Source organism: Adelges cooleyi, unplaced genomic scaffold (genome assembly GCF_023614345.1).
Source record: "Adelges cooleyi isolate 19-005CV unplaced genomic scaffold, UGA_ACOO_1.1 ACOO_flye_CR_arks_rails_tigmint_CR_PRNA_1, whole genome shotgun sequence".
NCBI classification, from domain to species: domain Eukaryota; kingdom Metazoa; phylum Arthropoda; class Insecta; order Hemiptera; family Adelgidae; genus Adelges; species Adelges cooleyi.
This window is the reverse complement of record NW_026095751.1, coordinates 4916702-4934083: the sequence shown is the minus strand read 5'-3', so window position 1 is coordinate 4934083 and position 17382 is coordinate 4916702. Positions and strand designations below refer to the sequence as shown.

Below are 17382 nucleotides of genomic sequence, written 5' to 3'. Positions count from 1 at the left end.
TTCATAAAAATAGCTAATTTCGATATATTAACGTACCTACGGTCGGTTTAGAGTGTCCATTTTATTAAGGCAATTTGTAGAAGGTGGAAGTAATGAAATAGTGAAAATCAAACTTTTGTTAAATTCCTTATCAGATGTTAATTTGTGATTAGTAGATTTCCAGTGGGGATAAGTCTCTCCTTGCCCTCTGATGAGTACCATGTTTTTCATTAATTTATCAAACCATTGATCAACGCGAAATGTTCTACCTATCTAAAATTGGAACAGTGTTTACGAAGCGACGACGGAAAAACTGAACGGGCCGGATATAAGTCGCGGTTCTGGTTCGTTGGCACGCGGGAGGAAGTATATAATAACAGAAAACACTTTTGTGGCGGACAAACCGGAAGGGTTCGGTAGATCAAGATATTAAACAAAAAAACCGAAAGAGTTTTTTTAATATATGTGACGAAAAAGTTTGATGAAAAATCCAGCGATTAGAAATGTTTCGATAACTTAAAATATTTATTATAATTTTTTTAGTTTGAAATATGTTCAATCAGATATACAATTTACAGACTATGACAGTGGACGGAGAGCCCACTTAGGGAAGTGGAGCGGAGAAAACTTTTATTGGAAAAAGGAGCTAGGAGAGTGAGTTTGCGGAATGCGTTACCTGCGGCTGCTGTTGTGTACGGATCGAAGGACGCGGCCGCTGCGGCTGCAGCAGCGTACTGCGATGGATAGGACGAAAGGGCGGCGGCCGCGGCTGCGGCTGCGGCCGCGTTCTGGTATTCGTAAAACTGCGACGTGGCCGCAGCCATTGCTGCGGCGTGTGAAGGAGCCAGCGGCATGACGCCGCCGCCGCCTAAGTACGCCGCGGTGGCCGCTTGATTCTGGTACAAGTAACTCGGCTGCACCCTGAAACATAAACAATACCAGTAAATATTTGTCGACAATTTACCGGTTAAAAAGCTATTTCCCTAAACACTACAAAAATATTATGCACAAGGAATGCGTGGGTGCCCGGAAAAAACGGGTTAAGTCAGTGAAAAAACCAAATTGTTCAGTACTAACAATACAAGATTTTCAATAAAATTGCAAAAATTAGAGATAGGGTGGTTAATTTGTTAACCCGAAAACGCACATTAAAATTACGCTTTCTTAAATAAGCGAGACTTATATACTATAGCACAATCGTTGGAGGTTTTTTTCTTAATTTGTTCGTGTACATTGCTCGTTTTCCACCACACTGTGACTTGACCCCTTTTTCACGCGCACCCACGCATTTTACGTTTGGTTTCAGGGCAAATTATTTAAATTTTCGACCATGTTTACTTAACAATGGCCTGAAAGATCAAAAATGTAGATAGGGAAAACTGGCATGACCTAATACCGACTAAACAACAATGTACGTTAGTCATAAGTATAGCTGCAGGATCATGCATTTTGATTATAGTTATGCTAACCTTCTTATAGATCAAGAATATTCTGTCGTTTAAACGCGTCATCACTATTATTTATGATTGCGTTAAATTCATTATGGTAACACGCTTAAACAAATAATATTATGCTAACCACTATAAAAAAAAAATTAGGATTGTCAGAGTTTGTGAGAAAATTTAATAATTTTTTTTATGATTCGACCGATAAATATGACAAGATTAGAAGTATAAAAAAAACTTCTTGTTAAATAAAATATGTACACCTACGTTGTTGTTTTTTTTATTTTGTTTGGCAAAATAGGGTGTATGTGTGTTTTCTTTATTAAAAAATTGTACCTATGCAAACGTTCGAGTGTATTATAATCGTTATACTTAATTATGTGGGTATTTTCAATAACGACAGACTACTTCCTTTTAATGATGAATTTTAATTTGAACGTGTCATTAATTTGACCCTAAACCCTTTATATTGTTTAAAAATGGACATAACTTATTCATTTTTATGTATATCCTACAACACAGCTATTATGTGTACGTGTATTCCTAAAAATAAAAACCTTACGACCCAAGGGGAGTCAGTATTTTTTTGCCGCTCGTTTGGTTTTTGTTTATTCGTGTCATTGAACTCTTGGGCAGACATATAAACGCACATATTAAAAAATAAACTCTCTAACCCGTGAAAATATATCGCATTTCATTACCTACAACAATAATTATTGTACTAGTTTTACATTTCAAAATTTATGAAACTTAAAAATGCGTTTTCAATAAGTGTAATATAATATAGGTATAGTATTCATTTAAAAAATCGGGCAAGGGATTAGTTGCTTAACGTTTTTTTTTATAACATTGTCGGTACGCGTGTGGTCTTTTGATTCTGTAGAGACATTAATAGGTGTACAATATAATATATTACAGGGAACTCGTTACGGTCTGCTCATTTATTGTTGGAGAGACTTCCTGTTATGTGGATTAATTGAAACGTTCGACAAGGATTTTTATTTTTTGTCATATCGGGTTTGAATAATAATAATAATACAAAAATATGTTAACATAATACCACTGTAATGTATGCGAAATTTTATAATGAGCACCGGTACATGGCGTGCATACCGTCGACAAACTTGGCGTTGGCTGGCATTAACGAACAGACATTGTGTTAATAATTGAAAAGTTGTAACTGATTTAATGTTCAACAAAAGTTACATGCTCTAGACTTTGGTATAATTTTATAAATATGTAAGAATTTGGTAAATTATTTTAAATACATGAAAATTTAAGTTTATAAGTATTTACTCAATAGCAAGATTCATTGATGGTAAGCATTTGTGTTTGTTATTTTGTTTAATTTTAACTGTGTAAATATCATATTAAGGACAACACAAACCACCCTTGATACTAAATCATCAAAAGGATAAACCTCAATTTCAGGGATATTTTATAAAACCGTTCGTTTAGGGGTGGTTAGGTTAGGTATTGTAATAGCTATCGAATACAATATTTATGCTTGTTACTTTAACCTATTTAGATAATTTATAACACTGTTGTTTTGTACATTATTCAGATCCGAGTCGTATACGGACGTGGGTACACTCAAACGCGATGCGCTTGTACGAAAAGTCGTTTGGATGGTTTTTTATTTTTACTGCACTCGTAAATGTGTATAAATATACGGTGATCTGGGTCGACGCTGTATTCCGGACCGGAAGGGATAAATAGCCGAAAACCGTGAGAGGAAAATAATTTTATGACCAATGAAGCAAAAAAAAAAAAACCAACAAAAAAGCTCGGTTTTGTGTATATATGTGTTGTGCTTGCTGTGGCCTATGTCAGCGTAACCCGTGTAAGTGTAATGCCACACACGTACTTAAAGTAAACAGAAAAAAAAAAACAAAAAAGGACGGTAGAAGGGTCGGGTAGTCGGCAAGAAAAATAATAGGTCAGTCGAGACTAATGTCAAGTTTACCGGGAACCAATTTACCTGAAAATCGTACCCAGGCATAGATGAGATGCTGCCGGTATAATCGTGTAATATGGTCGGACATAAATTAAAACGCTTTCCCCGAGGCCATACATAATATAACACAGCGTTAGTTCCTTTCCTTATACGGCATAATATTGTGATTTGTACAAACGGGTATTTTTATAACATTGCTCTGGTCGGTTGGCGTTTAAAGGCTGGGAAGGAATATAAAACGCGAACAAATTCGTGAAGAGCGTTTTTCCCCAAAAGCTCGGTGAATTAATAATAATTGTAGTTAAATAAATAGTAAAAAAAAAAAGTATGTGTAATTAATATTCACCATTTTAAACCGTTCGAGCACATTCCGTACGATGATGGTATCCTGTTAAAGTAGACAATAATACATTAAATAATTAATTAACTTGTTTAAAAAAAAAAAAAAAAAGTTTAAATGAAAAGTCCTCTCGCCCCTTAACAGTTGTGTCATTAACATTTTTAAACGGTAGGTAATCCGAAAAGGGGAGAATAAAAAAATACAAAGGAGGGATTCTATTATATTCTATTTGGTACAGACTCAACGACTCTATCGTTCTACCAACCCTTAACTTAACGTTATGACTTATGAGCGATGTACTATAGTAATATATTATTATCTATATACACCTAAGTATTCATGTTGCCTATACATTCTGTCTATACGGTATAATATCATGCCATTTTCCCCTAAATTACCATTTATAATACATACATATTTTGACAAACAAGTTTTTAAAACAAAAATATTGTGTACGTTGGGTAATTATTTTATTATTGTTTGTTGAAAGTTAATTCGGAGCAAAACGACACAAGATGGTTACGCTATAACCTAAAACCGTCAACGACTTGTCGCTTATTAATTAATAATAAAAAAAGGTCTATAAAAACTACTGGTAAAAAAAAATGCTAAGTAAAACGCATTAGCTAAACAGAAAAAACAATTTAACTTGTTAAGTTCATCAACATAATATCAAAAAATAATTACTATATGTAGTTAATATTATCAAACAGTTAATTTACTAAATATTCAAATAACAACAGATCAAAAACTTTAATAAAAACCTAAAGCAGCACTGTCGCATTCATATAGTATAATAGTTAAATATTGTTGTGATAAAAAAATACGTTGTGTCATATCAAACCCCCGTGATTAAAAAATGTATATATTTATATATAACATATAAATATTTATAATTTGTGTTTAATAAAATACAAAACGTATAGTTACACATAAATAATTAATAAAATTATGTGTACTTATATTGCCAATTATTGCTTCGTTTTTATACAACACAAATATAAATAAATATATACAAGGCGATGGTATTAAGGATAAGACACTTATTTTCTCTTGATTTATTTGTAATTTTTTAGTTTTTCTATTTAGAGACATTTTAGTTTAAGTTGTTTTACAATTTTAGGTATTCAAATTTTTGTCTTATCCTTAATGAATCACCCTGTAAGTATTTATAATAAATAAAAATATAATAATAATAATACTGTAAAACACATCAAACCAAAAACCCTGCACATCAAACAGTAAATCAAGTAGTAATAATATACCTAGTATATTATATTTATATATATCTATATATGCTTATGATATCTATATTATGCAACATACAAATTAAATATAATATTGTTGTTTTATTGATAAAGTAACTGTATGACGTTGAAATGGTTTTAATGAAAATTTATTACCGATGGATATTATTTTATTATTACCGATTTTTTTTTTTAAAGTTTTATATGTGAATAACTTGTAAACATGTAAACAATTGATTCATTACACCAAAACCTACAAAACGAAAGCTCTAGAACACGCATATTATGTTTTTTTTGTAAATATCTTTTAAGCGATAATCCTTTTTTTATTCACCATTTTATTTTTTTTAACCGTTTTAATGAGCACGTGATGATATGTCAGTCAAGTAAATTTTAAATGATGATAAATGAAAACTATAAAAAAATTCGCTTATATCGACACCCTAAACTTTATTTAGGAACAACCTGAGATTGACCGGTACAACTGTGATGAGTAAGTAACACAGGAGTATAGGACAGTCTATAACATTTTCCTGTTTTTTTTTTAAATTTTGAATTAAGTGCTCATTCTCACTACTTTTATCCTCACTACCCTCCGTCTCCAATAAACTGTCTTTTTTTCTTAGCTAGGTAGTTAACGAATGATGATGTTTTTTTTTAATTATTCATTTTATAACTGACTAATATGGTATAAGTGATATGATTGATGGATAGACAATAATAATTACGTTATAATAATATGTTAAATCAAAATTATAAAAATAATTTATAATAAAAAGAAACTTCCGAAAAAACAAACAACGGAAAACTGTCCGGGATTTAAAAATTGTAAAGTAACGTTATTATTATTACTAATATTGTTGTATATGATTATTATAGTATAATTGTAATGTATTTCCACACGTGCAACTATCATTAACACTTGGTGGCAAAAACAAAAACATGGCAAACATAGAATAAAAAAAAAAACCAAATAAAACCACACGAGACGCACATAGTTTATATATATGTATTATGTTTTGACATGTATAAAAATATGCGCTTTTAATATGATTTTTGGTAAATACGTTTTTTTTTGTTTTGCCGGTTTGATCTCTGTCGTAGAGCTACATCGTCGTTCAACATCATCTTCGCAAAACGTCTATAGAAAGTTTTTTTTTTTTTTTTTAGGCGCTTTTGCGTTATCATGTTTCATTTACAAACAGTAAGAAGAGACACACAGTATTTGGTCTGAACATCTGAAAATCCGACGAGCAACAAATTAGATGAAAATATACGTTCTGAGTATTTTGACTATATATAGTATAATTATTTTTTATACTCATTTAAGGTGACACACACACACACACACACAACGTTTATTATATTTGTCTTATACCGCATACTGTTATGGCACTGGTACACGATAACATAGTAGATGACAATATTTTGATCAACATATATGCCGACAAATAATAATAAACGATGGACATGGGCCTATAAAAACAAAACATTAATTTTGGCGTCTTTAATCCTTTCCTGGCGTTATTTTACGTTTCGAATGTATTGTATTCTTTATTGTATTTTATCCTGTAATATTATTTACCTACTACTCGAAAAAAAACAAAAATTGTTCACAATGACCGTCGTCACCCTCAGAAAATTAATTGCCGTCCCTGTGTTTGTTATATACATAGACAGTCGAGGGAAGACCGCCGCCATTTGTGCGTGGCAAGTGGCAACAAGTAATTCACTCCGAAAACAGTAGATACTGGAAAAGAATAACGCACACGCGACCGAGTGAAGCAAAAAAAAAATAAGGATATACTTGGTTTCGTCAGCGAAGTAACTGTTAATTAAGCAAACGCGGTTTTATTCTGAAGAATGCTTCTTAACCGGGTCGACTGCTAATTATGCTTCATAAACGTTTCGTTGCCAATTAAGCGGTTGGAATTCAATTAACGAAATCAATTTGAATAAATTATGTAACGTCACTCAATCTCGTCCCTTCTTATTATCTCTCCTCGTTTTAAGCAATTCATTAATACGCCATACGGTTACTGAGGCCGGTGACGATTTTTATTTGATTTTTTGTGTAAGACATCGCCAGATAATGGTAATTTTATATGACGCTTCCAATAAACCAAAGTGAACAAGTCTCACGTTAAGTGCTACCCAGATGGTCTGAAATTGTATTTAACATATTTTCACTGAAGATTACCAAATTATTAGCATTTTTTGGTTTCATAGTAAAATTAGAAAAATTAGCGTAGACCTAATAGTTTTGTACATAATTAAAAATCTTTGAATATAAAACATTTTAAGCCTAAAAATATTTATATTTTTTTATTTACATGTTGATATATAGAAGTGGTTAGTGATCGGCATTTGCATATTATTATTAACTTTTCTTGATTACTAATACATACATAAAAAGAAATATTTATCGAGTTGGTAATTAACAGTTTAGTAAACCGATCTTACAAAACGTCTATTAATTAGGCCTTAGGGCGTATTGTAAAATTAAATATTTCGCCTTTCATAATATAATATTTTTTTCGATTTTACAACAAACAATTTTACACTAAAACTACTCGAAGTCTACAAAGAACCCTTACCTAACCGAGTCTAATTGACTTCATTCTTTATGGTACTTTAATAAATTGACTAAAGTTAGTCGACAGAAAACCGCAGTGTAGGCGAGTAGCGTGGTTTTCGACGGAGAATAATGCATTTTTGTAGTTGCGCTTTCGCAATTTTGGATGAGAAACCGAGAAGGGCTTTTCTGTTCAGGTTAACATTTTGACTTTTGCTTGCCTTTTTGAACGCCCCCATAATGTTTACGCATATTGTAATACGTGTTAATAGTGCAGCGTACCTAAATCATAGACTGCACAACTCCAGGTATTTTATGATGAGCGTTAGCGATTAATGTTGTTGTTGCAGTTGTTGTTGTTGCAGTCGGCAAGTCTGCGGGAGGTGGAAATACACTGTCAAACGCACGGGTCGTAAATTTTTCAAATTACTTGAAAAGATCCCTTTTGTACGGCAGGCGGCGGGACCCTTGCCGGGATTTCCGGCATTAACTCTTCTCGTGTACCTCCTCGTCACCGTCGTCACAGCGACCTCCCGGGAAAAGACGGGTTTACTCTCCGGGGAACGGGCCACGTCGTCCTGTCGACAACACTTTTGACGGATACTCGTTGTCGGTCACAAATGGGCTTGTGAAAACTTTTATGAATGATCAAAATAGTATAAAACAAAAAAAAACCTCGAGAATTCGCGCCGCCGCGCCGTTCGAACGGTCTAATTAAGCCACGTTTCGACGTTTACGCGTACGAATCGGAACGGGCTGTTTTTGGAACAACACGTTTTACCGTGTAATTAATTTACACGCTGTCGTTTTATTGTGTGTGTGTGTGTGTGTGTCTAGTAGAGCGTACATAGAAGGCGCGTGCGTCAGGTTTGGGCACCTGCAGGCGCGCGTGGTGTGTGTTTAAATTAAATTCAGCCTACCCCTGACGCTCGGCGTATACCCCTCCGGTCATCGGCTTTCGTTTTACGCGTCGTAGTAAACGATAGTAAAGCGAGAGAGAGAGAGAAAGGACGGCAGAGATAGGGAGGATACTGCGCGCGTGATAGAGATTGAAGGGAAAGAGGGAGAAAGAGAGACAGGGAACGAGCAAGAGCCGAGTGACGTGGTGTGCTTACAACAGCGGCAAAGGAATGGAAACCGCGCGGCTCTCTCACAAAAGCCCGGGAATATCGGTGAGGCAAGCGAGGGGGGGGGGGCGGGAGAGAACGAGAAAGAGACGGATGCTTTTTGCAACGACGGCGGTGAACGTGCGTCCCGGGCAAAAGGGCCCCGGGATTCGAGCGAAAGTGTTTATGACAAGGGGGTGTGGTGACGGCGCGGGGTGTAAAACGGAAAATGGGGTTGCACCGACCCGAGCCGAGCACACACACACGCACACTGATCGATGGTGACCGAGAGTCAGCGAGTAGAGGGCCGGGGGAGGCCAGGGGAGGTGCAGGGTAGACGAGGATGACTCAAAACACGGTCGAATGACTCATCGCGGGCGCGACCCCCTCGCCCTCGTAGCACGTGGCGCGCAATGGATATACACACACACACACCCTTCGCTTTTCTTTTTCCTTTCATTATTTCTCTCTTGCTGTCTTTCTCACTCTCTCCCTCTCGTTAGTGCGTAGCTCGGCGTTTTTTTTTTTTTTAGACGGTTGAGCCGGAGGGTGTAAGAAACAAGCGGGTATGATAAAGTGAAGGGGGTGAAGTGGTATATTGACACATTTTGCGTGCATACGACGAAGTATTCCGGTCGCGCAGTTTTTATTTTCATTTTTATTATTTTCTTTTATTATTGTTATTATTATTGTGCCGAGAACACGGTCGGGACGTGTAAGCCGCATGGGTAAAGAGGACTTGAAGCTTTGACGGCGGCAATTTGTTGCGCTTGTTTCTCGCTTTCAATTAAAACCATCGGCCGCGGAGGAACGGAGAAAAAACATATATATACGAAGACAAATATACATGTTTATTATGGGCTTATTGTTTAGGTACTGTACGTTTCGATATTGCGTACATAATATGTACCTATCGGTAGAACTATATATTGTAATTGTGCCAATAAAACTAGACTTTACAAAAGAGTCGGGCACTAAGCCGGAGGAGGATAAATTAGGCGTATATATAAATTCCGAAGAAACAGCGTTTATATGCAGATTCATGAACCCAAGCGAAACGGCGAAACGTATCAAAGGTTGATTGAATATGTATGCTTGAATAAAATACGACCGACAACCCATGATGGGCGAAGACTGAGAAAGCCTAGTTTGCTTCCAAGATGAAAAGCATCGATTCGGTAAAGGACATAATTGAACTGAAGTAGTGGCGAAAAAAATGTTGTGTACTTACAGAGGCTATCGCAATAATTCGGAAACGGAATGGGTATTCTTTGACCCTTGTGCCGAGACAGCTTATGACGACCTATCTTTCTAGTTTGATTTAATTGAATTTAATCCGAAGTAACAAAAAAAAAGTACGTTCTGAGTGCAAATATACAAAATAGAACGAACAAGTGTTCAACAGTGTAACGCCATTATTATTGTAACGAATTGTTTAGCAAATCTATTGCTCATACGTGCGTACCTCATATCTACGCCCAAGCAGAAGCGCGTTTTTGTTCTGCATCCATTTCCCCAGAATCACGTTTACTATATTGTTGTATAGTAATATATAATATATAATATAAAATATAAAATATTAGGTATTCCGCGGCCAACATAATAAAATATAAGTGTTGTAGTTGGTTGAACTTTTAAAATAAATCTCTTCAATGTTTGCATACTTAAATATATATATATATATGTATTTATTTATTTAACGTAAGATACTCAATATTTCTTAAAATAATTATAATTTTGTAGTTTTTCTTTTTGAACAAATGTTTGTTTATGTGATTATAAATTTCCCAAATATTTATCTTTTTCAGTATTTTTCAGAGCTCTATCAACTTTTGAAACTCTTGCTTTTAAAATGAAAAACTATAAGTTTTCAATATTTTTCGAGAAAATAAGTATCTTACATTAAATGGATTACATAAAGGCTATAAAAGAAATCAGTAGTACGCGTGTCCAAATACTCCAAGTGAAATGGTGGTATTTTATTTTATACTAACAGACAAAACAAAACAATAAACATAATATTCTCTAATCTTTCAGAATTATTTTAGTTTTTTTTTTAGAACTTTTCCCTCAGTTTTCGAATATATAACCATCTAATGAAAATTTGAGTTGCTCTTCGTTTTGTTTGTAAATTACAACTGCATAAATTCATATGAAATAAAAGTGACGCGACACTCGATTTTACTACCAAATGCGACCTTCTAAGCGCTTAATCGTTTTAATGTATGTTTAACGGATTTTAATCGGTGTTACTGAAAATATAATAGTCCAATAAACCGATCTATGTTGAAGCTAATCTTTGGTAACAGTGTCCTAAAATTTTAACAGATAATAATACTCTTTTACAGACATTAGGATTTAGGTGTAGATTAATTAAATAAAATACTAGTCAAAATTATAAAAATATAATGTACCTATGGATTTTAATATAGTCTTCTAAAGAAGATAATTTTTTTTTATCTTATTGGGTATATGAAAAACTATTATTTTAACTTCGATGCGGAGCTGATAAGGTATTGGATGTTTGGAAAAATTATATGTTTTTTTTTCTATCTTTTTAACTACCTGACTGGGGAATTCTTTATGTAGATTGTCGACATGTATCAGAAAGAGTTTACAAAGGCTACGCACGAGTTAAAATTTTTAAAAGTATCATATTTTGTGTGGTCTTTAAACCTCACAAAAGTTGTATCACTTTAATGTATTCATTTTTTTCGTGTATGGAACCCGACGAAAAATTGTATTCGAGTAACAAAAAAATAAAATTGAACAGGTGCGATAGCGCATAGATATATCATACTTACTGCAAAAAGAAGACAAATAAAGAAAAACAAAGCGGATTTTCGTATAAAGTGTTGTGTACACTTTAATAAAACAATATGTGTTGAGTTCACTGTATAGGCGGCAGCGTGCGGAATGTAAATAAAAGACGGTAATAATAATTATAAGAAATACGTAAAGGGTGTTTACGGTGTGTGTAATGTGTATTGTTCTGTGCAAATGACATACATTTAGGTACAAAATATTATTATCATCATCGCCATAGTACGTATATTATGTGTTTTGATAATTTTTAATAGCGTTTTCGACCTAACGGTATCGAGCACGGAAACTTGTATCCACACACACAGACTTAGGGGAAATAATATTAATTGTATTGTATTCGTTGTAAAGTTTCCATTGTTCGGACATCCTTTGCGATCCCAAACAATAGACGGTAACGGGATTTGCTCTCGGAAAGGCGGCGGAGGGACGAGAAAATCTCAATTATATACACTCCGTAATGATTTATATAAGATAACGGCTGAGAAGTTTGTGGACCTAAGAAGAGGTGGTTAATCGGAGACGTGTCGCCGGTTTCTTCGGCGAGATTATATAATATTTTTACTTTTTTCCCTCTTGGTCTTCTCTTTGCTCGACTTTATTCCGCCGGAAACGCACTTAAACACTTTGCGTTGATCGCCGTTGCCCGTTGATAGAACATAATGACAATAATAATATAAAAACCTATCGGCCGTGCAATTATTATATTAATATTTTCGGTCGGTTCGCCGGCAAGAAAGACCCTTTGGCGGATTCGGTGTAACCTGGACGTTGTATACAATAATAATAGTAATGCATTGTAGCGCAGGAGTGTCAGCCGAGAGGGGTCAGGAAAAAGTTTACGACGATACTTGGGGTGGCGCAGCGATTCATTTATGAATAGCAGGAAAACCTCAATAGTGCGAGTGAGTGTGTGTGTGCCCCATTGTTTCCTATTGTTTTGTTTTGTTTTTTTTACACCGTAAAGCGTCTACGCCTGACCCAGTTGTGCGTTTTCTGGCCCCCCTTTTGAACAAGATAAAAATAAAAAAAAACCCTACACGCCGAAACGACTGCAGCACGAAGGCTAAAACAAAATACACGTGGATGGAACATGTGCGCTTATTGTACAAGTACAGCACCGGCGGCGGTGGTAATTTTTTTTTCTCTCGGTTCTCGCATACAAGTGCAATAGTTGTAAATTAAAATATATTGTACACAATTAATTACACAGGTGTCCCAAAAGTCCACGTAACTCTCAGACTATTTAAAATTGCAGTTTAAATTTTAAGTTGAGAAGGAGTTCGGAATTTGTTATAATAATACTGTCGCTGTCGATTATGTGCTCTCCGAATGTGTGTCTCGGTTGGTTGGTTAACTATGGTGTGCAGGTTTCGTTTAGGGTGTATGTCCATACTACATAAATTTGTGAAATGTGTGTCATTTTACGAATTGCATATTATAATGCGAAAGTTATATTACTGTTTATGATATGCATCGATGTCGACGCTCAGTTTTAAACCAAAATAATAAACAAATAAAAAAAAAAACCAAACCTAAATGCTTGTAATTTATTATTATAATAACAATATAATAGTTGTTAGGTGGACTATTTCGAATATCACCGACAAAAACCATCGTGTGTTAACTACACAAATCCACAAACCATAACGTGTAAATTAGTTTTCAACAAATATAAAACATGTCACACACGCCAAAACACACGTTCAATGTTTAAAAAAATATCCAACAAAAATATCGAACTGTTTATGGTTTATTAAAATTTTAGAATCGCAAAAAAACGCTAAAGCCTCGCTAAAAACAAAAAAATAAAATCTTCAAACTCAGAAACTCTGCTTTTAAATAGATTTACTTGTGAATATATCGTGCGGTTTCTCTCATTTCGTTCCATCCAGAACAATCCGCTATACTCTTAAGTATCATTTGGCTCTACAGGCCACAGCCCCGCGGTCGAGCCTGTATAAACCTCTGACCGAGTCCGTAATTCATTTCGTAAAAGTGGAACCTAAGCCTAATTGGTTTGTGTGTATTTTATCTAGGAAATTAAAAAACAAAATTATAATCAAAACTTGACCGATTACATAACATTGCGTGCCTCCAAACATTGTTGCATACATTTGAATTCGGGCCAAACCCTTATTTTATTGGGTTGGTGCCAGCCCGCAACATACTTAAAAGGAAAACAAATGGGTTATTAAAAAAAAATAAATCGCAATAATCGTTAATTTGTTTCTCTTTACAGTAACATCTTTCTTTAAAAAAAAAAATTATTTTGATTCTCTATAAAAATGATCCCAACATCGAACGACCAAATGTGATATTAAAAGAAAATTCGTACTTTTCTGGACGCATACATATTTTTGTATTCATTAGGCGTAGGGTAGATATTGTTTTATATTGTATAACATTGTAAATTAAAGTGTGCATAAGCATTTGAGAAAACGGAAATCGACTTACCCGAATTGGCTAGGTAACACAGCGGAGTATCCGGCTCTTAGACTCGGGAACGCGAACGCTGTAAAATAAAAATAAATAATTAAACATTATACAACGCCAAAAACGGCCAATAGTGAAATGTATCACTATTCGTTTTCGTTTACTGTGGTATTTAGTGTAAGCGCGGAGCAAGTATAATATTTAAACCTCTAAAACCTATAGCCGTTGAGACAGAAACCTTATAGAAATGTATAAACGCAAAACCACTAATTCCGAATTCACATAATAAATTATTCTATTCAGAATAAATATATCTTAAAATATTATAGAAATTTGCTAACATTGCAGCCCACACGAGGGACTTTTGGGTAACAGCTCATATTCTTAAATTTGAATAATTTAATCAGTCATCTGCGAAACAACATAGGTTAGTCACGATAGGACCCAGATGTTTTAAATATCGTCGGAAGCTCAAAGCTGTGTACCACTTTAGGTCTATCATAAAATGTTGAAAACAAATTTGATATTCATGACGTCTTACGTTCTTTAAAAAATTACTGATTCAATTAGGATTGTAATATGGACTGATACCATTTTTAGTCACTAAAAAAAATAAAAATGGGCTTATGATGTCAGATACAAAACACTATTATAAAACAAACACAAAATCCCAAACTATATTTTACCTACTAATATTCAACGTTTATCACACATTCAGTGACAAAAAGCAATATTGATTTCACAAAGTCTTTTGGGTTTATTTATTACAATATATTATAACAACCAAAATCAATGAAGAAAATGTATACAATAGTTTTTTGTTGCTAGGCTTCTCGATTCGAAAATTAAAAAAAGCTTAAAGAAATTTTCCGTTAAATTAATGTTTTTTTTTTATAAAAAAAAAAATTGTTTTTAATTTCATGGCATAGCACTACACAATTTAACTACCTTTGTACCTAACCAAAAACTATATTCAGTCACTAGGGAAATCACATTGGTAAAAAAAAACACTAAACCACCGTTTATAAGTCTATTAAGATGGTTGAATATAATAATTGACACAAATATTATCAAAACCGTTATGGTACTTTACCGTTTGTTACAAGGTGTGGTAAAGTCTGAAAGTAAATTTATAACTTTGCGTTTTGGCGATAATACAATTAGAAATTCGAATAATTGTATTATAAAACTTGACAGATATTATATTGTAATAATTGTGAAATCTCGAACTAAATCAATTAGAAATAATTTCAGTTGTGTAATTTATTAGTGGCAGACGGTTCACCCCTTTTATATTATTTAAGACAAATTAAAGTGAAATCCCCAAACGTCATGTTCTAATTACGGCGATGAATAATTAATGTTATAACGGAGCTTTTAATAAATGTTTTAATTGTATAAGCGCTATTTGTACCTACTACTAACTTATTACATCAAATTGTTATAATATTAGATATACTACATATTTATTTCGATTTGTTTTGTAAATCTTCATCATTGCTACAATAAAAAGAAAGGTTTGCATGATTTTATTTTCAATGGCATCTTAAAAAATTTGTATGCAAATAACTCATATGTGGAGTTATTGAGTTCAAGTATAGTTTTAGGTAAAATACCACTTGTAATAATTTTGCTCCTAATCACTTCAATGGGTTTCTTTCAAAAAACAGAACAACATGTCTTTAGCCAATCGTATTTCTTTAGTATATTTTTTTTTCACGAAAGAAATTCGCAAAATTTATTAAAGTAAGTTTAAACAATACAAAAAAGGTCGTTTTATTCGATTCGTTTTTTTGTGAAATTGTTTTGTATGGTGTTTTTTTATAGTGGCTGTTTAGCACATGTGCCGTCGAGTACTTGGCAGCGTCGGCGGTCGTTCGCAGCCAGTAGCAACTACGATAAGTGTTTATGTATGCGTGTGACTTGTTGGAATATACAAGCCTTTAGAATAGGTATGCGTTTACTGGCTGCCTGTGCGGTATCACCGGTTTGCCCATAAGCTGTTCAGTGTTGACGACGGAAAAAAAAGTCATTGTGACCCGAGTACAAAAATAGCCGACAACCAAGTGTTGCCAAGAGCTCGGTTGGGGCCATACTGGAATGACGTGGTCGTGTTATTTCTAGGGTCGCATCTAAGTCGCTTTACCACCACGTGAAGACTAATAATATTGTATTTTATTTGGTCACGAAGGAGAACAAACACACGCAGGAAATCGCTTTGAAAACGGTCCAAAAATTCTATTAATGTTATTTTAAAATGTACACCTACCTATCTATGTTCTATAATATACGTTAAAAAAAAAACAAACCGAATTTTGACACTTCACGACGACAACCGGAATCTGTTCAACGTTTCTAACCGTATCTGACCTTAAGCTATTTTAGAAAGAACAGAATATTGACAGTGTTCGATTGATCGGCACGTTATCGATGAAACGGCCAGTACATTTTTTTAAATACTAAAAATTTGCATTTAAAACCACAAAATATATACTACATGCTGTTAGAAATGAACCGTAAACCAACTTAAATAACAATTTAATGTAACAAAAAATGAATGTGGTTCTGTGAACAAAAGAATAGGAAAAATATTGATTTCAAATAAAAAGTTTGTAAGCCAAGTTTGTAAGTTCCAAGTGGAACTGTGAAAAAATAGTATTTTGCTATTTTCAGTAAATTTCGTATAGTAAATAAGGTTTAGATGAATTTTTTTTGTAAATAAGCCTCTGATCATTTGAACCATTGGGCGAGTTCCCGCCCTTGTGGTGTGTCGTAAAAAACGAAATATTTAAATCGTCAAACCGAGTTAGCAGCTTTAACACCTAAACATAATTTCATGTTTAAAGCAAAACGGCTAACCGCAGCTGTTGGTGAACGGGGTTGAAACGAGAGTATGGGTCGAATAAGCGCAAATCAATCCAGAAGGGTGCGTTTGCCGAAATCGTACACCCCGGGGTTAACAACCAGCCAGTGTAAAACGAAGCCGAATTAGCGCCAAATCCCTTTCCTCCTGGTAATCGCTTTAGCACCTTCCCAGACGAAGCGGTCGACGATATTTACAAAAGTTACAAATCTAGAAGATTCGTCAAAAAATACCTGTCTAGTATGGTTATAAAATAATCGAGGACTTCGGCTTTAATCGCAACTGTCCACTGGAGGGCGCCACTATGATTAAAAGTTTATAAATGAACCCATATGAGATTCCGGTGACCCTTGCAGAGAAAACATGCCCGCGCGAAGTGCGATGGAACGAGGACGTTTGAATTTGTAAAATATTGTTTTATATTATTAAACTAATGAATAATGGTGCATTACTATAAATCACTATGATATTAAATACTGTAAAGTTATAATAAGAAGGAATCCCACTTATAGTGGGAAATAAATTCTTTAATTATCATGTAGTAAATTGTATTTGCATTGTAATCATTAATTTTGTAGTTGTTATGCGAAACTGTAATCCTTGATTTCGTT

General features: G+C 34.1%; 1 protein-coding gene across 2 annotated transcripts in view; it reads right to left on the bottom strand.

Moving 5' to 3' along the window:
* LOC126833068 (RNA-binding protein 24-like) overlaps positions 1–17382 on the bottom strand; it is a 36351-nt gene that overhangs the window by 5365 nt on the left and 13604 nt on the right. The window contains exons 3-5 of one of the 2 annotated variants that reach the window (XM_050564200.1): positions 13930–13987; positions 3728–3769; positions 656–900 (exon numbers count right to left, since the gene is read on the bottom strand). In XM_050564200.1, the coding sequence (XP_050420157.1) occupies positions 656–900; positions 3728–3769; positions 13930–13987 (345 nt within the window). The remainder of the gene's footprint in view (positions 1–655; positions 901–3727; positions 3770–13929; positions 13988–17382) is intronic. The other variant, XM_050564210.1, reaches the window with a different exon arrangement.